Here is a 23,121-nt window from a genome sequence, read left to right as displayed (position 1 = left end):
ATTGGCCATGTGAATAGTGAGCACAAATCGAAAACCACTACCTGATCCTCTGCCACTGCATGTCAGAGAGGAGAAAGAGAAGCTTGGCTCCAGGCTACATATAGCAAGGACCCTTGGGGCAGCTGGGGCGCCACCTCTGGAGTTTCTGGAGCTACGTCCAGAACAGCACATGCCGTGTCCCAGTCCCAGTGCCCCTGCGCCAACCCTAAGACTCGGATACCTCTGGCCCTTTAACACAAAGCCGCCTCTTCTCGCAGAACTTGTTCTCATGGGGCTCCAAGCCCTTGCTTAGCCCCCACCTTCATTAATGTCTTTCATTTCCGCTTCCCAGCTTCCTCCTGGCTCCAAACGAGAATGTGATAACCTAGGAGGAGTGAGACCAGTCTGACTCTTACCTTCCATTATCAGCCTCTGAAAACTTGGGGCTGGCGTGGGGAACCTAGGACTTGGTAAGGAGATACCAGGAAACTGGGCAGCAGCCAGGCACTGCTGTGACCAAGACAAAGCAAGAGGGATGGAGGGCCTAGGCCGAAGAGCCCGCTGTCCCCTGGTCATCATCTTTACTGACTACGACCCTAGGGTGAATGGAGCCGCACTAAGCTGAGGTTAGCCTGCCCTGAACCTTGGGGAGTAGGGTGGGCTTTACCAGCCTGAGATTCACTCACCCATCACAGAGGCCAGTGTGTCCCCCATGGGATTGAACTCATTGAGCTGCAGAGACAAGGGGATAAGCATGAGGAGGGAATGAAGGTACTGGGAGAAGGGCACATGAGGATTAATTTCTGGTCGTTTTTGATCCAATAAGGTAGGGTGAATCCCTGCTTCCTCCCATTATTATTTGAGGGCCCAAGCCTCACCGACATGATGCCAGAAGATTCTGGGTCATACAGCTGATACATCATCTTTCCTGAGCTTCCATCAAACACATCGATCGTCCTTAATTCATGGGAGGTACAACTTTTGAAATTAGGATCTGGGTATCGGCCCACGACAATGAGGTTGTACCGAGGATGCCAGGTTGCCTAGGAGATGGAGAGGCAGGTCACAAGAGTAAACGCGGAACACTGTCAAGAGGGACATCAAAAGTATCTTTGCCACTAACAACAATTGTTAATACAATTGCCCACAATTTAATAATGGAGATAAGACCCTACATGAAACAACAAGAATGGTTTTCAAGTGCGTGTGCATCTACCGTTGCAAATTTAAAATCCCCAGCTGGCCTCCCTGACCCTTAGGACACCTTCAGGCCTTCTCTCTCCTTTGCATTTCCTGAGATCATACCAACTGATAAATGTTTTAACATCAGCCCGACCCAGACATGAACCAAAGAGGTAAGCCTGCAACAAAGCGAAATGCCTCTGGTAACCAAAACCAAATAGGACTTAATAAGTTCTGAAGTAATCCCACTACTCTCCCTCCTCCATCAACGTCAATGAGTTGAGTAGAAAATGGCTAGTGACTGAGAAAGGGGAGGACACCTGTGTTCCTCAGATCACCCTGCTCAGAACAAATCTGGCAGTTATTGGGATGACAGAACTTGATGGGATTTTCCCAAGAAAGCTGTTCAAGGAAGTTCTGAAGGAGAAACGACATGGTTAGCAGGAAGGAAGAAGTGCTACCGGCAGTGGCTTGGAAATAAGTCACAAACAAGGCACACCTGGGATGCTGTTGGTTGGGCTGGCTGGATACCAAGTGGGAGATAAGGAAGGAAGGATCAATGGGGAACACCAACTGCTAAAGGACCCTGATGTTACTGAGAGCTTGGATTTGATTTGAGGTACATGGGGGCCACTCTACTACCAAGTAATCACTGTTTACTGAGTACTTACTAGGCGCTAAGCATGTTGCCACGTGCTTTAAGTATAAAGATTTATCCTCACAACCACCTTGTCAGTCAGATACTATTATTCGCTTTTTATAGACCAGGAAACTGGGATCCAAAATTTGAGTAATTTGCTCAAGGATTCTAACCCCAGGGGTGTCCGCCTGCCTGAACTATGCTATACTGACTAAAGAAGTACAGGCATGAGATCTGGAGGTCTGAAGAGGGACTGTGGTTCTAGAAAAGAATATATACTGGTAAAGCAGAAGGACTGGCAAGAGTTCAGACTGCTTGGGGCATGAGCAGGAAAGAATCACAGGACTTGAAGACTGTAAGCCTTAGGGACTGAGGCTAGAGAAGCCGCTAATGAGGGCTAAGGTTAGCTTGCAGATCAGCTGCACACAAAGGTAACTGAAACTAAGGGCAGAACAGAGGGTTAGGATCTCAGAAAGTGCCCACAGTGAGATCTGGGCTGCGTGGAAAAAACTCAGGGAAATAAGCTTATCAAAGAGACATGAAGAAAACTCAGCAAAATGGGATCACAGAGCTGGACAAAAGGTGCAGAGAGAGCCAGAGAATAAGAGACTGCTTTGTGTCAGTGCAGGAAGAGGTCTAGCATTGAAGGCTTCTGTATCTGCCCCATTCTCCCCACCCTGGTAGACCTGATCCATCCCACGATCACAGCTCCCTTCCCTCCATTACTTACCTTGATGGGTGTCAGGTGCTGGAAGTGGCGATGAGGGTGTGGGATCAGGCTTGGGGGGCAGTCCCACTGGGAGGCAGAGTAAACCCGGATCTCACTCTTCTGGTCAGTGGTCAGGAGCTGAGCACCGTCGGGACTGAAATGAGCTGGCAAAGTGAAAAGCCCCTGAGCTCGGGGAACCACGGGCCCCCTGTTGTCCTGGCCCTCACAGGCCTCTTGCAGGGGCACCCTCCCTCCCTCTCCTTTCTAGAGACAGGTGGAAGGGAGGTGAATCTGGGCTGCGAACAAAAACATCCTACAGGCTCAGCAGCTGATACGAGCAGCTAGAGTCAGAAAGGCTTCAGGACTTCAGCTTGGCCGATGCTATCAGGGGTATAAAGGTTTGGCCTAGTGGCTTCTACACTTTGAGGGAAAACCCCTGAAGCGGTCGGGTCAGCAGGGTCTGCAGGAAGGACGAGGTCTGGTATATCACACCTGCATTGACGGGATGCCTGTGCAGCAGCGAGTAGAGGAAGCTGGATTTCCCTCTAACCTGGCGCAGGTCCCAGATTTTCACTGTTTGATCTACGGAGGCTGTGGCCAGGAACCAATCACAGCACGGGTTCAGGGCCACGTGGGTCACTTTCTTTTTGTGCATTCTCAGATTCCAAAGCTGCAGAGAAGAGCTCGGTTCAGGTGGGGGGGGCGCAGAACCGAGACTGGGGGTCAGGGAGGGAAGGGGAGGACCTGGGCTCCAGAGAACGCACCTCCCTGCCGTCCATGTTCAGCAGGATCACGTTACCCACGTTATCTCCTGTGACCACCACTCGGCTTTTGACAGACACATCCAGGCTGCAAAACCAGAAGCTGGAGGGAGAGACTGTGCTGTAAGATTCTTGGGGACAGAGGCAAGTTCCATTTATTCACTGTTGCAGCTCACGTATATTAGACAGTCAATAAATATTTGTTGAATGAATGAATAACCTGTCATGGACTCCCAGTGAGGAGCACTCAGACTTGTCTACCATCCCCACAGAGGTTATGGGGGTGGTGGGGCTCAGAAACTTGTCCAGTTACTGCTGGGCCCAGGAGCCTCAGCTACTGAGAGTCCCTGAAGCAGCCAAACCCAGAGCCATAAGGCAGGTCCCCAGGCAGGCTCACCCCCTTCAGCCCTGGGTCCTGAGGAAGACTTGCGTATTGCTTTCTCCCTTCACTCTCCACCCTTCGGGCCAAAGGAGATGTGACACACCAAACAGGGACTGGCCAGCTCTGTTCCTCACAGCTGGCTAGAAAGGAACTTCTGCCCCCTTCTGAGCATTCAGGGGGAAAGGCACACACAACTCAGAAGCTGTATCTTGCTCTTTTGTCCCTCGGACTACATGATGTGAAGAGATGGGGTTGGAGGGTGCTTCAGGGATCCTGATGCCCAGCCAGGAGAGCTCAGATTCACATTTTTTCCCCTCAAATCCTTGCTACACTGCCTTTTGCATCCCTTGTAAACATCTTTCAGGGGGAGGGCTTCTTGTGGAAGAGTAAGTCCATTCTGTCACCTGTCCTACTGCTCCTGTATTTCTTACCCCTGTGGGGCAGCCCAGTACTAGTTAGACCCCCACACCCCCAAATAACTTAGGGAGCAGAGTCGTATCTCTGGCTAGAAATCAAAGTGACAAGCATTTTGTAATTTCTCCAGCCACTTGCTCTTGGGGAGTCCAAAGTGCTTTACGGACATGATTATATCCATTTAAGCTTCCATCAAGGAACTGGTCAGGTCATTACATCCCAGTGAATGCAAGGAATGGAATCTTAAGTTCTTCATTCCTGCTCCAGGCTTTAAGTGGCTTTCTAGGCAAATGCCATGTTGACTTGTCCAGTGAGAATCAAGGTCTAGTCTAATACAGGAATGACTGACAGAAGAGTTGAAGCTTCCCATGCTGAGAAAAGCTGAAGCTCCAGAACCGCTCCCTGAAGCAGAAACCCACCTGGCCCAGAGTAAGGGCAGCTAAAGAAAAAGTCTGAGAAAGAGAGGGAAGCGTGGAAAGGAGCTAACACCTTTCCTTTCTTCCCTGTGCCAGGTTTGGGTAAAAGAAATGGGACCTGGATGCTCTCGCCAGAACTACACCGAGAGCCTAGAAGCCCTTTCCCCTCTGAGTTAAACTACTCACTTGCAGGTGCCTGAGCTGGTAAAAACTCGGAGAGTGTTGCCTTTAAAGTCTTGCAGCCTAGTTGTTCCCTCCATTGAGGAGGTGAAAAACTGGTTGGTATTGAGAGGGTTAAACTTCAGCCCAGTGATGCTCCCTCCAGCTCCAATCTAACACAAGGAAGAAAAAAGCCAGTGAGTGACAACGGCCCAGGAAGAGGACGAAGCCTGGGTGCACATACTCCGCTCAGACACAAGAGCCAGCCAGACTGCACTTGGGGCCAGGCCAGTTTAGATGCCTAGACAGTAGGATGCTCTCCACAGTACTCTGTTTCTTAAGGTTTTAGTTTTAATTTTATACTTTTTAATTAACATACAGTAAATTTGTTGTTTTTGGTATACAGTTCTATGAATTTTAACACATGTATAGATTTGAATAACCACCACCAAAATTAGGGTGCAGGACAGTTGTGTCACTTCCCCAAAACTCCCTTGCGCTCTCCCACTGTAGTCCCATCCTACCCCCCGACTCCTATCCCCTGGCAACCGCTGATCCGTTCTCTATCACTATACAATAGTTTTGCCTTTGACAGACTCATATAAATGAATCATACGGTATGCAGCCTTTTGAGACTGGCTTCTTTCATTTCACTCAGTGTAATGCCCTTGAGTTTCATCCAACTTGCTGTCTGTATCTATAGTTCATTCCATTTTATTGCTGAGTATTCCATTGTGTGGATGTACCATAATCTGTTTATGATATAAGTGCTCTTTTCAGAAGAGCTTCAGCTTGGAACAGTGGCTGGGTTAGGAGGGCTGATGTCAGATCTGAGCTCCTTCCTGTTTTTCTCCAGACATCTCAGACAATGATGATGAAAATAATCATGGTAACATCAGTAGCATAACCTTATTAAGTGCTTATTATATATCAAGCACTGTTTTAAGAACTTTACATCCTCAAGGCTCCTCCTCCACTTCTCCCGTATGCTGTTGCTATCCCAGCCTTAGTTCTACAAGGCCTCTTACACAACATCCACTTAACTCAATCAGCATACTAACTGGTACTTTCCATTCCCTCTATAAAACATTCTAACTGATGCCCATGGTTCACCAAACCCTTGCTGCTGTAAGATAATCTGCTCCCACTAGCTGAGTTCTATGCTTACGAAGGGTTAGTTGTGTTTGTTCTTAAACCTATATATGCCAGTTGTAGTTTGTACTGTGATCATGTAACTTAATTTACATGATGTGATTTATTAAACATTTAAACTTTAAACACTTAAAACATTTCATCAAACATGTAATTTAATTAAACTGATGAAATATGTGCAAAAAGAAAGACTATTGTTATTTCTATGAAATCCATACGAACACTTTGGAAAAACTAGATAAAAATGATTTGCTAAAAATAATAGTTGTTGAATTAAGCATGGGTGAGATACTTATAAACAATTAGGGTGGGAAACAGTAATAAAAATTTAAAAAGAATCTGCAATCAGATTGCTCCACAACTAATTTTAAATTATGTCTCTTTTGGGGAATGGAAACTAGACCCTATAAAAAAGGCATTATGGATATGTTATATAAGACCAGGTGAACCCTTATCAGTGAACACTTATTCCAAGAAAAGGACTGGCCCTATGTCAAAGCGTTAGTAATAAACACAAATGTAAACAGTTTAAGGTAAAACGCATGAGTGTTCTAGCAAGGGTGGGCTAAATGGTTATGACCAACTCTTGCACTGAGAAGGACTAACCAAACCTGGACAAAATATGAAAAAGAAATACGTTTGAGACTTCCAATTCCAGTGATGGTGGGTTAGCTGGTGTCAGGCCAACCTTCTGTCAAGAAAAACTAGAAAAGACAGATAAAATACACGTTTTCAAAGGAAAGTTTCTGAAGTCAACGAAGAGCTATCAAGGCATCAAGGACCTGAAGTCCAGCCTCCTAGAGAGAAGAGAAGCAGAGAGGTAGGCCTGACATTTCGATGCTGCTTTTCCTCTTGAGGCGTATGCAGATAAGAAAGTGGTGACTGAGAAGCTGAGCAGAGGTTCTGTCAGTCTCAAGAGGGGCAAAAACTGGAGTTCAGACCTGTCAAGGAGGAGAGGTCTTGGAAAAAACCCAGCTTTCAGTCAGGATCCCCGAAACCCTAAAAAAAGGAGCAAACTGGAAACAGACCATCCCTCACAAAGACTGAAGTCCAGATTCAAATCATTTCAATCGCTGATCAGATTAAGATGATCTGATTCCACCTGACCTGCCTGCCAGAGGAAAAAAATTCTTTCTGGAGGAAAATAACAGCACTCAAAACTTCAAATTATATCTCTACAAGTTTTTATGTGCAATATTTGGCATCAAATCTAAAATTATCCAGAATATCAAATAACAAATAACTAAGAGAAAAAACAACAGTTGAAAGACACTCACAGGAGATCCAGGTATTGGTGCTATTAGACACAGGCTTTAAAATAATTGTAATTAGTATACATTTAAAAAATAGACCTAATTTAAAAATGGACAAAGGGAATTCCCTCACGGTCCAGTGGTTAGGACTTGGCGCTTTCACTCCCGTGGCCCAGGGTTCAATCCCTGGTTGGGGAACTAAGATCTGGCAAGCTGCACAGTGCAGCCAAAAAAAAAAAAATGGACAAAGGATTTCAACAGACATTTCTCCAAAGAAGATATACAAATAGTGGCACATGAAAAGATGCTAAACATCATTAGTCATTAGGGAAATGCAAATCAAAACCACAATGAAATACTATTTCACACCCACTAGGATGGCTATAATCAAAAAGGCAATTACAAGTGTTGTAAGACAGCCTATGGAATAGGAGAAGATACTGCAAACTACATATCTGATCAGGGGTTAATATTAACAATATATAAGGAACTTGGACAACTCAATAGCAAGAAAACAATCTGATTAAAAATGGGCAAAGGATTTGAATACACATTTTTCCAAAGGATACATACAAATGGCCAACAGGTATATGAAAAGGTGCTCAACATCACTAATCATCAGGGAAATGCAAAACTACAGTGAGATATCACCTCACACCTGTTAGAATGACTATTATCAAAAAGATAAGCGATAAGTGCTGGCCAAGATGTGGAGAAAAGGGAACTCTTGAATACTGTTGATGGGAATGTAAATTGGTAGAGGCATTATGGAAAATAGTATGGAGGTTCCTCAAAAAATTAAAAATAGAAGTACCATATGATCCAGTAATTCCATTTCTGGGTATATATCAAAAGGAAATGAAATCAGTTTCTCAAAGAGTTCTGTCCTCCTGTGTTCACTGCAGCATTATTCACAATTGCCAAGATAAACAACTGAAGTGTCTGCTGATGAATGAATGGATAAAGAAAATGTGGTGGGTGTGTGTGTGTGTATAATGGAATATTATTCAGCCTTAAAAAAAAGGAAATCCTGACATCTGCAACAACATGGATGAACATGGAGGACGTCAGACACAGAAAAACAAATACTGAATGATCTCACTTACATGTGCAATCTAAAAAAGTCAAACTCACAAAGGCAGAGAGTAGAATAGTGGTTGCCAGGGGCTGGGGTGGGGGGAGGCGAATGGGAAGATGTTTGTCAAAGGGTACAAAGTTTCAGTTATTCTTGAGATCTAATGTACAGCATGGTGACTATAGTTAATATACTGTACTGTATACTTGAAATTTTCTGAGTAGATAAGTGTTCTCAGCACGCATGCGTGCACGCACACACACAAAAAACTATGTAAGGTGATGGATGTTAATTAGCTTGATGGTGTAATCATTTCACAGTACATACATGTATTAAAACATCATGTGGTACACCTTAAATATGTACAATTTTTGTCAGTTAAGTGTTGGTGAGGATGTGGAGGAATTGAAGCCCTCCTACATTGCTGGTGGGAAAGTGAAATTGAGCAGTTGCTTTGGAAAACAGGCAATTCCTCAAAAAATTAAACATAAAGTTACCATATGACCCAGGAGATATATACACCAAGAGATATATACTCAAGAGAAATGAATATGTTGATGTAAAAACTTGTATGCAGATATTTATAGGAGCATATTCATAATGAAAGTTAAAAAAGCTAAAAATCAATGACTCAAGAAGCTGTAAAACAAACAAGAAGCTAAAACCAAAGAAAGTAAAAGAAAAAAAAAAGAACAGAAATTAATGAAATAAACAAATACACTGTGGAAAGAATCAACAAAGCCAAAAGTTGGTTCCATGAAAAGACTAATATAATTAAATTGATAAATCCCTGGTGAGAATGACCAAACAAACAAGAAGGCACAAATAACCAATTTAATGAATGGAAAAGATTATCAATATAAATCTTAGACATTTTAAAAGATAATAAGAGGACATCATAAACAATCTTTTGCCAATAAATTTTAAAACTTAGAGGAAATCGTCAAATTCCTAGAAAAGTACAAACTTGCCAAACTGAAAGAAGATGAAAAAGAAAAATCTGAATACTCTGGTATCTATTAAAGAAATTGAGTCACAACTAAAAACTTTCTTGCAAAGTAAATTCCAGATCCTAATGGCTTCAGTGGTGAATGTACTAAATATTTAAGGAAGAAACAATCTTTTTTTTTTTTTTTAAACTTTATTTTCAAACTATCTCAAACTCATAGAAGAGTTGCAAGAATAGCACAAAGAACTGTTTTTCTGGAACCATTTGATAATAAATTGCCAACATGATGTCCCATCACACTCAAATACTTTATTGTGTACTTCCTACAAGAATATTCTCTGACATAGCCACAGTAAAACCGTAAAACCACCAAAACTTAGTGGTATCTGAAGTAGTTCAAGCTCATAGAAGCAGAAAGTAGAACTGTGGTTGCCAAAGGCTGGAGGGAAGGGGAAATGGTGAACTGTTATTCAGTGGGCACAGTTTCAGTTTTACAAGATGAAAAAGTTCTAGAACTCTGTTGCAAAACAATGTGAATATAGTGTTAGTGCACTTAAAAATGGTTCAGATGATACATTTTATGTTATGTGCTTTTCCCACAGTTTTTAAAAGAAACAGTATCACTTGCTAGAAATAAAACTGTAAAGGTAAAAGAGTGAAAAAAAAAACATTTAAATGAAAAAATCGACTATAACTAATAAACCAAAACAAACAAAAAACAATCAGTGTAGTTTACCACATTAATAGAATAGAGGAAGAAAATCATTGCTGACCTCAAGAGACAAAAAAGTATTTGATGAAATTCAATTATCATTCATGATAAGAGCTTCTGGCAAACTATGAATAAAAGAGGAACTTACTTAATCTGATAAAAGGTATTTAAAAACAAGTTTTAAAAACAAACAAGCTCTTAGGTATATACACAAAAGAACTGAAAACAGTTCTAACAAAAACTTGTACATGAACATTCATGGCAGCTGAATCATAACAGCAAAAGGTAGAAACAATCCAAATGTCCATTAACAGATGAATGACGAAACAAAATTTGGTGTATTCATACAATTGAATATTATTCAACTACAAAAAGGAATAAAGTGCTGATACATGCTATAACATGGATGAACCCTGAAAACATTATGCTAAGTGAAAGGAGTCAGACCCCAAAGGACAAATATTTATTGTATGATTCCATTTATATGCAGTACCTAGAATAATCAAATTCAGAGACAGAAAACAGATTAGTAGGGCTCGGGGGGGCGGTAATAGAGAGTCATTGTTTAATGGGTACAGAGTTTTATTTGGGGATGAAAAAGTTCTGGAGATGGATAGTGGTGATGGTTGCACAACAATGTAAATGTACTTAGTACCACTGAATTGTACACTTTAAAATGGTTAAAATGGTAATTTTCATGTATGTATATATTATCACAATAAAAAGTAGCAGAAACCTTATTTAATGACAAAAAATAAAAGCCTTCTATAATCAAGAACAAGACAAGGATGTCTGTTATAGCTAACATTCAACAAAGTAGCAGAGGTCTTAGCCAATGAAATAAGGCAAAAAAAGAAGTGAAAAAATGGTAAAGTAAGAAATCAAACTCATTTATTTGTAGATGACAAGACTGTGTAGGAAAAAAATTTAAATCCTCAGAGAAACTATTAAAATTAGTTAAGTATGAATTTCTACTTCCAGCTATGATGGAGTATCAGAAACCAGATATATCCTTCTGCCTCACACAACTAAAAAAAATGAAAAAATACATGAAATGAGTTTTCAGACATTGGGCAACAGGCAACACAAGACAAGAGGGAAAGAAATGAGGTAGCCCTGCAATTGTCCCAGCTTACTGCTTGGAAAGAGTATCCAGGCTGCAGCACAGGGAGGGAGGACCCAAACAGCCTAATAGTCTCATTAAGCTGAGGTGACAATTTGGGAAAGCCAACAGGGCAAGAATTTGTGGGGGAAAATGCTGGAGGGGGAGATATACAGAGATAGCATTCTGGAGATTTTCAGAGGGGTCCCCTCAGGCCTTGGAGTAAATATTATTGGGTAAATGTGTATAAGGAAACTATATAAGGCTGAGGTAAAAACACCAGAAATGAATAGGAGAAATCCTCAGAACAGTCTGTATTCTCACCATCCAGAATGAAAACATTCTTAATATACAGAACATTGAGTAGTCCTCAGAAGGGTACTGCCTCAGGGTGAGGTCAACTCACATCTAAACTATAGGCTGCCTTAGACCCATGCTAACTGGAGTAGGTTGAATAATGGTCCCCCAACATGTCCATGCCCTGATCCCTGGAACCTGTGAATATTACTTTAGATGACAAAGGGACCATTTTTAAAGCAGCCAAAAGAAAAAAAGAAAAATCACATGAAGAGGAACATAAGAATGAGAGCAGACTTTGCATCAGAAATTATCTTTAAAGTACTAAAAGAAAAAAAAATCCCATAAACCTAGAATTCTATACCCAGCAAAAATACCTTCAAAAAAAAAAAAAAAAGGAGGGGGGGCAAAATAAAGACTTTCTCAGACAAACAAAGGGAAAAAATGCATCACCAACCAACCTACATTATAGGAAATGTTAAAGGAATCTCTTCAAGCAGAAAGAAAATGGAAAATGTTACCAAAAGGAAGTCTGGATCATACAAAGGAATGAAAAGCCCTGGAGATGGCAAATATGTGGGTAAATATTAAAGTTTTTTTCTCATTTAAAAAATATCTTGGGACTTCCCTGGGTCCAGTGGTAAAGAATCCACCTTCCAATGCAGGGGACACGGGTTCGATCCCTGGTCGGGGAACTAAGATTCCACATGCCACGGGGCAACTAAGCCCATGCGCTGCAACTACAGAGCTCGTGCACCTCAACAAGAGAGCCCGCCTGCTGAAAACTAAAGGGCCCACGTGCTCTGGAGCCCACGTGCCCTGGAGCCTGAGCGCCACAACTAGAGAGAAGCCAATGCGCCACAAGAGAGCCCGTGCCGCAATGAAAGATCTCGTGTGCCTCAACGAAGATCCCGCATGCCCCAATTAAGTCCTGATGCAGCCAAAAAAAATAAAATAATAATAATAAAGAAAGTAAATATTAAAAAAAAAAAATCAAAAAAATATCTTTAGGGACTTCCCTGGTGGTCCAGTGGCTAAGACTCCACGCTCCCAATGCAGGTGGCCTGGGTTCGATCCCTGGTCAGGAAACTAGATCACATGCTGCAACTAAGAGTTCGCATGCTGCAACTAAAGATCCCGCATACCGCAACAAAGATCCCTTGTGCCACAACTAAAACCCAGTACAGCCAAATAAATAAATAAATATTTAAAAAAATAAAAATAAATAAAAAATATCTTTAAAAGATACCTGCCCTGCAATCCAGCCATTCCACAACTAGGTATTTACTCGAGAAAAATGAAAACATACATCCACACAAAGACTTGTACATGAATGTTCATAGCAGCTTTATTTGCAACAGTCAATAACTGGAAAAAGTCCAAATGCCCTTCAACAGGTGAATGGATAAATAAACTGTGGTATATCAATACACTGGAAAACTACTCAGAAAGAAAAAAACTACTACTGATACAGGCAAAAATGTAGATGAATCTCAAATATTTATACTGCATGAAAGAAGCCAAAAAAAAAAGAGTATATATTGTATGGTGCCATTTATATAAAAGTCTTGAAAATGCAAATTTATCAATAGGGATAGAAAGTGGATCAATGGTTTTCAGGTGTCAGGACAGAGGGAAGAAAGGGATGGATTACCAAGGTGTGTGAGGAAACTTCGGGGGTGATGGATATGTTCATTATTTTAATCGTGGTGATGGTTTCATGGTTGTATACATATGTCAAAACTCATCAAATCGTACACTTTAAACATGTGCAGTTTATCATATATTAGCTATATCTCAATAAAGATTTAACAAAAAACAAAAACAAAAAGATAATTGTGTAAAGCAAAAAAAAAATGTAGGGTTTATAACATATGTAGAAGTAAAATGTAGGACAATGACAGAAGGGAGAAAACAGAAGTAAATATATAGTTGTAAAAGTCTTACAATACATGTGAAGTGGTATAACATTATTTGAAGGTTCTCTCTTACATTAAAGATGTACATTGTGGGGAATTCCCTGGTGGTCCAGTGGTTAGGACTCCTCACCTTCACTGCCAAGGGCCCAGGTTCAATCCCTAGTCAGGGAACTAAGATCCCACAAGCTGTGTGGTCAAAAAAAAGAGATGTACATTATAAACCCAAGAACAACTACTAAAAGAGAGAAAAGAGAAAGGAAAAGAAGTGTAACTAATAATCCAATAGTGGAGGTAAAATGGAATCATAAAAAGTACTCAACCAAAAAGAAGACAAGAAAAAAAGAAAAATGGAGCAAAGCAACGGGACAAATAGAAATACAAGATAACAGACTTAAACCCAATCATATTTATAATCACATTAAATGTAAATGGTCAAATGCTCCAATTAAAAGGTAGAGACTGTCAGATTGGTTTTTTTTTTTTTTTTGGCTGTGCCACCATGCGGCTTGTGGGATCTTAGTTCCCCAACCACGGATTGAACCCAGGCCCTCAGCAGTGAAAGCACCAAGTCTTAACCACTGGACTACCAGGGAATTTCCCACGGGTTAACTTTATTTTAAATGTAACTTTTTAAAAAATTACTGAGATATTGACATATAACACTGTATTAGTTTTAGGAGTCCTAACCACTGGACCACCAGGGAATTCCCAGATTGGATTTTTTTTTACATGCTATCTACAGGAAACTCATTTTATATACAAATACACAAATACATTAAGAATAAAAGGATGAAAAAGGATATACAATGCAAATACTAATGATAAAAAAGCTGCAGTGGCTACATTAATATCAAACAAAGATTTCAGAACAAGAAATATTACCAGGGGTAAAGGGAGACATCTCACAATGACAAAGTTGTCAATTCATCAAAATGACATAATTTTAAATGTGTAAGCACCTAATAACAGAGTTTCCAAATGCTTGAAGCAAAAACTAAAGGAAAATAGACAGAACCACAATTTTATAGTTGAAGATTCCAATATTCCTCTCTCAATAATTGATGAGACATAAAATCAATAAGGATACAGAACATTAAAAAAAAAAGATACAGAACATTTAAACAACACTATCAACCAACTTAACCTAACTGACATTTAGAGAATAATTCACCCCAAAACAGGGACTTCCCTGGCAATTCAGTGATTAAGACTCCATCCTTCCACTGCAGGTGGCATGGGCTCTATCCGTGGTCAGGGAACTAAGATCCCACATGCTGTGCAGTGCAGCCACAGGGGGAAAAAAAAAAAATTCACCCCCAAACAGCAGAATACACATTTTTTTTCAAATGCATATGGAAAACTCACTAAGATAATCCATATGCTCAGCCAAAATACAAATAAAAAATATAAAATGACTGAAATCACATAAAATGTCTTTTGTTCGTAACAGCATGGAACTAGAAATCAATAACAGGGAGATATCTCAACAATGCCCAAATATTTGGAAATTAAACAAAATACTTCAGAATAACCCATAGGTCAAAGAAGAAATCATAAAGAATTTGGAAAATAATTTGAACTGAATGGAAACAAAAACACAACAAAATCTGTGAGATGCAGTTAAAGAAATAGAGGGAAATGTATAGCATTAAATGGTATATTAGAAAAGAAAGGTCTCAAATAAACAATTCAAGTTTCTATCTTAAGAAACCAGAAAAAGAAAAGCAAATTATACCCAAAGTAAGCATAGGAAAGAAAATAATACAACAAAAATCAACAAAAAAGAAAACAGAAAAACAACAGAGAAAAAAACCAATGAAACTAAAAGTTGGTTCTTTGAAAATATCAACAAAATTGATAATCCTCTAACAAGACTGATCAGGGAAAAAAAAAAGAGAAGACACAAATTACCAATATCAAGAAATATGAGAGAGGACATTACTACAGATCCTATGGATGTTAAAAGGATAAAAAGGGAATACTATGATCAACTTTACACCACTAAATTCAAAAACTTAGATAAAGTGGACAAATTACTTGAAAGAAACTACCACGCTCCTTCAAGAAGAAATAGATAACCTAAATTGCCCTGTATCTATTAAGAAATTGAATATATAGTTAGAAACCCTCCAACAAAGAAAACTCCAGGCCCAGATGGCTTCACTAGTGAATCCTATGAAAAATTTAAGAAAGGAATAGTACCAATTCTACACAAATTATTCCAGAAAATTCAAGTGGAGGGAATACTTCCCAACTCTTTACATGAGGTCTACATTACCCTGATACCAAAACCAAAGGCATTACCAAAAAAAGGAAATAAGATACCTATTTTTAAATTTTATTTATTTATTTTTGGCCATGCCCAGTAGCATGTGGGAAACTTAGTTCCCCGACCAGGGCTCGAACCCGTGCCTCCTGCAGTGGAAGCATGGAGTCTTAACCACTGGACCGCCAGGGAAGTCCAGGAAATAAGATATTTTTAAGTGGTCGTCATCTGGTACAAGATGACTAAACTAGGATATGATCTAATAAGTAAAATACAACAGATTCTAGGATAGAATATTTACATAAAAATATAAGTAGAAGAACGGGTGTGTATAACAGTATATACACGTACATAAAGATGCCCCAAATGGGGATTTCAGGTAATAGTTACTTTATTCTTTATACTTTTTTCTGTATTGCCTGAATTTCTTACAATGAGCACAGGTCATTTTTACAATGAGAATAAAATAATCTTCATTTTGAAAATGTAATACATGTCCCCTCGCCAAGGGCCTGAAAGATTAAGATCAGAGTCAAGGTCAGATGACTAAAGAAATGACAAAATGAAGCACTGCTGCTCCCTCAGTCACTGGTCTCAAATCAACTTTCTGCTGTCAGTTCCTGGGAGTAAAAACAGACAGTTCTCCAGACCACATACCCTTCTCCTGCTACAACCTAGCTCCCTACTAGTCACAGAGTTCAAATGCCCAGACCAATCTCCACAACAGTGTGTAAGGAAACTTCACTTAAATGCACATCATAATAAAGGGTGATATAAACCAAAAGCAGCTTCAGCCTGACACAAGTTCAAAGCAGTTATCATTCCCCTTTTAGTCAGGAAACTCTTCCCTAGGACACTCTTAGGCTGTTTCTTAAATTTCTCTATTCCCATGTCCTGGATGCCTAGGAAAAAAACCAATCTCCTCCTGCCTGAGCTCTGGGTTCTGACTTCAACTTAAAGCTACCCCTCCTGGGGGTCCCCTGTCTCACCAGCTGGGTAGACAGACCACCAAGTAATCCCCTGGCTGCCTTCCTTTGGGCTTCAGGCACTTATTTTCTTGAACACTGATGTCATACCTTGAATCCTAATCTTCAAGCCTGCCTAACCTGGCCTTTTCTGTTGAGCTGCTCTCCAAACCTCCCACTTAAAAGAACTCATCCTGGGTTTATCTTTGGCCTCTAAACCTGAGGTAGAAAAACAGTAAGCTAATGCAGAATCCAGTTCACAAATGTGTTTTGTTTAGCTACAGAGCATGTTCAATTTCATTTAGTTCCCAACATTAAAAACCAGGATATTTTAAATTGAAACCCTTGTGTACTGTTGGCTGGAATGTAAAATGGTACAGCCTCTATGGAAAACAGTATGGTGGTTCCTCAAAAAATGAAAAATAGAGTTACAATGTGATGCAGCAATTCCACTATGGGTACATAACCAAAAGAACTGAAAGCTGGGGCTCGAAGAGATATCTGTACAACCACGTTCACAGCAGCATTATTCACAAAAGCCAAAAGGTGGAAGCAACCCAAATGTCCATCAACAGATGAATGGATAAACAAAATGTGGTACATACATACAGTGGAATATTATTCAGCCTTAAAAGGGAAGAAAATTCTGACACATGCTGCAACATGGATAAAACTTGAGGACACTGTGCTAAGTGAAATAAGCCTGTCACAAAAGGACAAATACTGTCTGATTCCGCATGTATGAGATACTTAGTCAAAATCATAGAGACAGAAAGCAGAATGTGGTTGCCAGGGTCTGGAGGGAAGGAGGAATGGGGAATTAGTGTTTAATGGCTACACAGTTTCAGTTTTGCAAGATGAAAAAGTTCTGGAGACTGGTTACACAAGAATGTAAATGTACTTAAAGCCACTGAGCTGTACACTTAAAAATGGTTAAGATGGTAAATTTTATATGTGTTTCATTACAATTTTTAAAAGTCAGAACATTTCAGTCTTCATTTGAAAAAGTCAGATCTGATACCTCAGGACCTAGATTCTCACCTGTCAACCATCTCCAATTTACCACTAACCACCATCCTACATCATTCTTTTATCTGTCTGGCTTCTTTAGGCATGTGAATTTGTGGCTCCTGCTCTAAACCCAGAGCGTCACCTTTCACAGTATAGCCCTCCAATGTCAGTCCCCAGCTGGGCAAGCTAAGGGTCTTGTCTTTGGTGGAGGGGCCAATGCCCTCACCCCTCAGCGACTGATGACAAACACTAGCACAATTAAGACCATCCCTAAAAAGCTGTCGGCCAAACCTTGCCCCAAACACACTCTGCCTTTCCTCCTTTTCTCTCCATTTAAATATTGTTCTTCCTCACTCCTCGCTCATCCACGAAACCTCTATTGACTCTAATTCACAAGAGGTTCTTCCTTCTCTCATGTTCTGTAGCATTTAGCATCTGTACTGCTGTATTGTTAGTTATCTTGTAGGAAGACATCCCACCTATCCAGTTATACTCCAAGCCCCTCATTCATTCAACAAATACAAAGCAGCTATCTAGACCAAACATTGTTTTAGGTACTGGGGATACAGTGGTAAATCAGAAAAACAAGGTCCCTGCCATCACGGAGCTTACCTTCCAGTGGGTAAAGACATACAAATAAGTAAAACATTTCAGATATTGATAAACATTGTGGGGGAAAAGTGAAGCAGGATAATGAGATAGGGAGTCATTAGTGATTAGGCAGAGTGGTCAGTAATAGCCTTTTTGAAGAAATATATTGAGCCGAGACCTGAATGATAAGAGGGAGCCAGCCATGAGAAAACCATGGGAAAGAGCACTCCAGTCAAAGGGAACAGCAAGTGCAAAGACTCAGTTTCAGGAATAGAAATAGCTAGTATGGCTAAAGCATAGGAAATGAGGAAAGACAGTAGTACAAGATGAGGTCAAGGAGGTAAGAAAGGGCTTAGATTCTAGGTGATTTACGAGGGTGATCAATATTTCATACTTTCTAATATTTTAAGGGCAGGTGTTCAATAAAGAGTTGAGTATCATCACCATTGACTCGTTTGAAAATACCCCCAGTTATTTTTGATCCCAATTATCTCGTTACCGGATGACTTTTCATCCCTTCAACAAACACTTCTTCAGCACTAACGTCTGGCACAGGGAACTGCTCACCCCTTTAATGAAGGTGGGTTTGTCCTTTATGCCAAAGTTCCAAAGCAAGATATCTCCCCCTTTGGAACCCACAGCCAGGGTGCTGGGGTGAGTTGGGTGCCACGCCAGGGATGTGGCCCTCCTGTCAAAAGGGGCAGCCTTTTGGAATATCCGGTAAGAAGCCAGAGAGTTCAAAAAGGACTGCTGGAGACCCTGATACAGAGAGAAAAAAATTAAGTTGAATTAAAACATAAGGGTAAATTGCCAATCTCTGACTCCCGCATAGATAAGTGGGGTCAGGTCCTCCCACTAAAGGAAAAATAACTGCCTGACTCTGTGCATAAAAATATTTGCAATATACATGATCTCGTCATGGAAAGCAAGGAGGCAGGGTGCATTCCTGCTGGGACCCCCTACAGAATAGGACTTCTACATGGCTGAGTGCCCAGTAGGTACTTCTACATGGCTGAGTGCCCAGTAGTCGCCAAGGTGGGGGTGATCTGACCACTCTGACGACCCACTGAACCAACCCAGCGTCTAATTTTGGACCATCCAGCAGCAAAAAAAAAAAAAAGGCACCATGCAAACCCTTGAGCTCTTCAGCCAGGAAACACCTCACCTGCTGTAGTGATGGCCAGGCAGCTGTGCCCAGCTTATGCTGGTGGAGGGCCCTGACGATGCTGCATGGCGGCGGGACCCGCAGGCTAGCCAACCCCGCCCAAAGGCAGCCTGAGTCAAATCTTCTGCTAGGACCTGCCAAGCAGAACAGACACATATTTTCCGCTCCAATCTCACTCAAAGATTTTTCTGCTGGAACATCCCAGAAAGAAAGCCTTGTTGCTTCATTCAGCAAAGACAATCTCTCTTATCATCTCCTAAAGTTTTTCCACGTTCTGCTCAGTCTCACCCAGCACAACAAATAAATAGTGAGTAGGGATTCAGCCCCTTCCAAAAAACATTCCCCAAAATAGTACTTCTGAAGTGAAACTGTGATCTTGCAGGGTTCCTGAGAACTGAGCCAAAGAAACACATGAGAACTGCAGAACTCTTCCCAGTTTGGGCTGGAAAACTAGTGATAGGGTTGGGTGACAACTTAAAAGTTATATATAAAGCACAATAAAAAGATTTTAGGACAGCATAGAAGTGACTTTTTGGGAAAAGCAGTTTCTTTAAATCCTATATTAAAATAATGTAGAGGTGACCAGTGGTTGGCCCTAAGTCCAATCTCTTCTTAAAAACAGCAGGATCCATAGGGTCTGGTGTGGCGCTAAACTTGCTAGGCTACTTTTGGGAAGGTAGATCCACCTAGAATAGGAATAAAGCAACTCTGGATTACCAACATGTATTTGAGGACCTGATCTCTATGAATCCCGCCTCGTGACAACCAATTCATTCTTCTCATGAACAAAAAAACACTTCATAAACAACCCCTGTCTTTTGAGTTCCCTACATTCCTTATAGCCCCAGGTTCAAGCCCCAATAAACCCCTAAGAATGAGTTTTCGAAGGAAGGAAGGAGGGAAATGGAGGGTTCCCGCAGTTAAACCAAGGACATACAGCTAGCAATCGTGACTAGAGAAATTAAGTACACACACCACTAGGCAAGGTAGGATTATCTTAAGCAGTCCTCAGTGTGTAAAAATTCTGGTACAAACAAGAAATTTGAAAAGTCCGTTGTGTCTGTTGTAATGGAGCTCATCTGCCTCTTCCTGTCACCTGAGGGAGGTTAAGCCCAAGCTCTAAGGTGTCAAAGGACCTGCAGACAAAATGCACAGCCTGAGGCGTTCAAAATTTGGGACAGCCTCGGGGACCCAGGCGCACCCATCCCCCACTCCAGCCTCCTGTGTGAGAACCCCAAATGGCGGAATTAATTAAAGCAGCAGGCGCAGGCAGTACCGGGGCCCTTCAAACAGAGCTTCTTGGCCTCGGGCTCCAGCTCCCGGGGGCTTCTGTTCCTCTTGCTCTTGGGGCGCACAACCACCTCGGGGGTCTTCTGGGTTTCTGGGCGTTTCCTGGGAGCCATGGCGTCCTCCGTGCGAAGGAGTACTATGCCTTATGCCGAGATCACCGAGGAAAGATTGAGAAGCTTCTGGGGAGAAACAAGGCGGGGACCGGAGAACCCGCTAAGCCACAGGTAGGCCAACTAAACCAACTTCCCGCCAAACAGGCTCACCGAGAAGGCGGGAGCGCGCGCGGAGAGATGGGAAGTGTGTGAGGGGAGGGCCTCACCGCTCCCCAGAGAAAAGGGATACCGCCTACGTGTTGGCCCTGAGCTAGTCCAAGTCAGCTGACCTGCCAGAAATAAACATGGCCGTCGGTGCTCGGCCTCGCAACTTGAAGCCTCTTCAGACGCGGCGCTGCCAGGCCTCTGGGCCCCGCCCCCCGCCCCAGACCAATGCTAATCAAGGCTTCGGCTCCGCCTTCTCCACCTTCTAATTGGCGACCACGCCGTCTCGGGTTGTGTGATTGGCTGATCCGTACAGTTGCCGTGAGTAGGCTTTGTAGAAAGCAAGCCGCGTCCGGGCGGTGGAAACCGAGCAGTCTGCCTGCTGGCTTTGCGATCGATGTCGATTGCTTATACTTCTCCAGCTTCGCCGAATCCCAGCGTCTCTGTGGAGAGTGGTTGAAAGTCGCAGCTTTTAATTAAAGTTTCCCCAAACCTGCTTAGTGTCCTCCTAAGGAGCAACCCGGGGCAGTGATGATGGGCCGGAGAGCGTGCGGCTAACTGCCCAGGCTGAGGTCTTGTGCCAAAGGCCATTGCAGTGAGCCTCATAGGCGTCCCACCCGGCCGGACAGGAGACAGTTCTGATGCACCCCGCTTTCTGCGTCGAGCCAGGCAGGAGATGGGGTTGGTAGGGAACTGCTGGTCCTTTCCTTCCACCGGCTATGTCAGGTGCCAGGTGCTTTGGGAGTGTGACAGGAGACAAAAATGCATTAATGGTAGATCCTGCATTCAAGGAGCTTTCAGACAGGTAGGGACGGAAGAGAGTGCCAAAAAAAAAATAACTCTTGGAAAGAAATGATTGCTCCAAAAGAAAAATCGGAAAAAGCTTCCTTGATGGGAAGATCGGCTCAGGGTGTTAGAAATGGCAGCCAGCAGGGGAAAGGGCAAGCTAATGGCTTCTCCCCTGCAGGCCTGTAGCTGTGTTTTCAGAGCTGTGATACAGAAGCAAGCTGCCCCCTCCCCCTTACTCAGACCAGCCATTCGTTTCACCTCAGCAGGCGCTCATTTCTGGGGGATCCTGAAGTATGAGAAACGGCCCTGCCCCTAGATGAGGTTTACAATCTACTAAGAAGAAAAATACATGTGAGGGCTTCCCTGGTGGTGCAGTGGTTAAGAATCTGACTGCCAATGCAAAGGACACGGGTTCGAGCCCTGGCCCGGGAGGATCCCACATGCCATGGAGCAACTAAGCCTGTGCGCCACAACTACTGAGCCTGTGCTCAGGAGCCTGTAAGCCACAACTACTGAGCCCACGTGCCACAGCTACTGAAGCCCGTGCACCTACAGCCTGTGCTCCACAACGAGAAGCCACTGCAATGAGAAACCCGCGGACTGCAACAAAGAGTAGCCCCCGCTCACCGCAACTAGAGAAAGCCCACGCACAGCAAGGACGACCCAACACAGCCAAAAATAAAAACAAATAAATAAATTTATTAAAAAAAATACATGTGAAACAAGTCAAACAATTCAAGATAGAACACAGTTGAGTACTAAATTGTGGTATGCCAACCAAGACTTTTAGATGCATTCAGAAAAGATAATCTAATGGAGAAAGTAGTATTTAGGAAAGCCTCATGGGGAAGATGGGGTTTTGTGGAGTTTGCTGGGGGACGGAGAATAGCATCCTAAGAGGAGAAACAGATTGATGAGAGTTAGGAATGGGTGGGGGTTATGAGAAAGAGAAAAGCAGCTCCTGGCATCTGGGTGCTGGCCTGCTATTATTAGCTAGACCTTAGTGTTGTGTAGAAATAATTTTGCAAAACATCAGCACAGACAAGGCCATTCTGTGACCATGATAGGTCAACACAAAAACATAATCGCTGATGTTTGAACACAGGCAAAAGTATGAACATTGTCCAAACCACAGAAATGGCCAAACATTCCCCTGTTATTTTGGCTAATATGAATGCCTGCAGATTCTTTGTTAATCACAGCTTTAGCTTTGCTTCATTCTTATTGATACCCAATCATAGAATCACCCCTGTTTCCTGACAGCCTCCAATACAGAGCAAAGCCCCACTTCTCTGATCCGTTATCCAAACCATCCAACACAAGCCAATCCTATTTTGTTTTTTGGGTTGTTTTGTTTTGTTTTTCTGGCTGCAACGCACAGCATGTGGGATCCTAGTTCCCCGACCAGGGAATTCGGGCCCCTGGCAGTGAGACCACGGAGTCCCAACCACCGGACTGCCAGGGAATTCCCTCCTATTTCTTTCTAATATCTTCTTCCAGAGATGTCCCACCCTTCTCCATGGTATGCATCCTCTGTTGCAATGAGCAATAGACCCAGAGTTCAACTACAGGAGTGTCCCTGATAGTATTTGGCTTGGGGGCATTTATAAGTAGGATAGGAGACAGCTTGAAGAGGAGAAAATTGACCACATTAAGGATTTGGGCAAAATAAGAGAGGACAGATAA

At 42.2% G+C, this 23,121-nt stretch overlaps 1 protein-coding gene across 2 annotated transcripts; it reads right to left on the bottom strand.

Moving 5' to 3' along the window:
• Window positions 1-8: 8 nt before the first annotated feature.
• DDB2 (damage specific DNA binding protein 2) lies at window positions 9-20,658 on the bottom strand. Of its 2 annotated transcripts, XM_068554622.1 has the most exons (10): window positions 20,376-20,658; window positions 19,100-19,233; window positions 18,502-18,693; window positions 4,670-4,815; window positions 3,275-3,374; window positions 3,003-3,180; window positions 2,532-2,674; window positions 858-1,022; window positions 666-711; window positions 9-364 (listed from the first exon to the last, which is right to left on the bottom strand). In XM_068554622.1, the coding sequence occupies exons 1-10, from the start codon at window positions 20,500-20,502 to the stop codon at window positions 315-317; spliced, it is 1,281 nt and encodes a 426-aa protein (XP_068410723.1). In that variant the 5' UTR covers window positions 20,503-20,658; the 3' UTR covers window positions 9-314. The 2 variants fall into 2 exon arrangements, with proteins under 2 accessions (XP_068410723.1, XP_068410724.1); XM_068554623.1 differs by lacking the exon at window positions 18,502-18,693.
• Between the last annotated feature and the right edge of the window lie 2,463 nt (window positions 20,659-23,121).

Source organism: Eschrichtius robustus, chromosome 11, assembly GCF_028021215.1.
Source record: "Eschrichtius robustus isolate mEscRob2 chromosome 11, mEscRob2.pri, whole genome shotgun sequence".
Taxonomy (NCBI): domain Eukaryota; kingdom Metazoa; phylum Chordata; class Mammalia; order Artiodactyla; family Eschrichtiidae; genus Eschrichtius; species Eschrichtius robustus.
This window is presented reverse-complemented; position numbering and strand designations above follow the sequence as displayed.

What these genes read in the sequence shown, in the direction of transcription:
- DDB2 (XM_068554622.1), bottom strand. Translation starts at nt 20,502, where the DNA reads ATGGCTCCCAGGAAACGCCCAGAAACCCAGAAGACCCCCGAGGTGGTT. An exon ending in ACCAGCTCAGGCACCTGCAA is followed by an intron (nt 3,375 to 4,669) that starts GTGAGTAGTTTA and finishes CTCTCCCTCCAG; the next exon opens with CTTCTGGTTTTGCAGCCTGG. An exon ending in AGCACCTGACACCCATCAAG is followed by an intron (nt 1,023 to 2,531) that starts GTAAGTAATGGA and finishes TCCATCTCCTAG; the next exon opens with GCAACCTGGCATCCTCGGTA.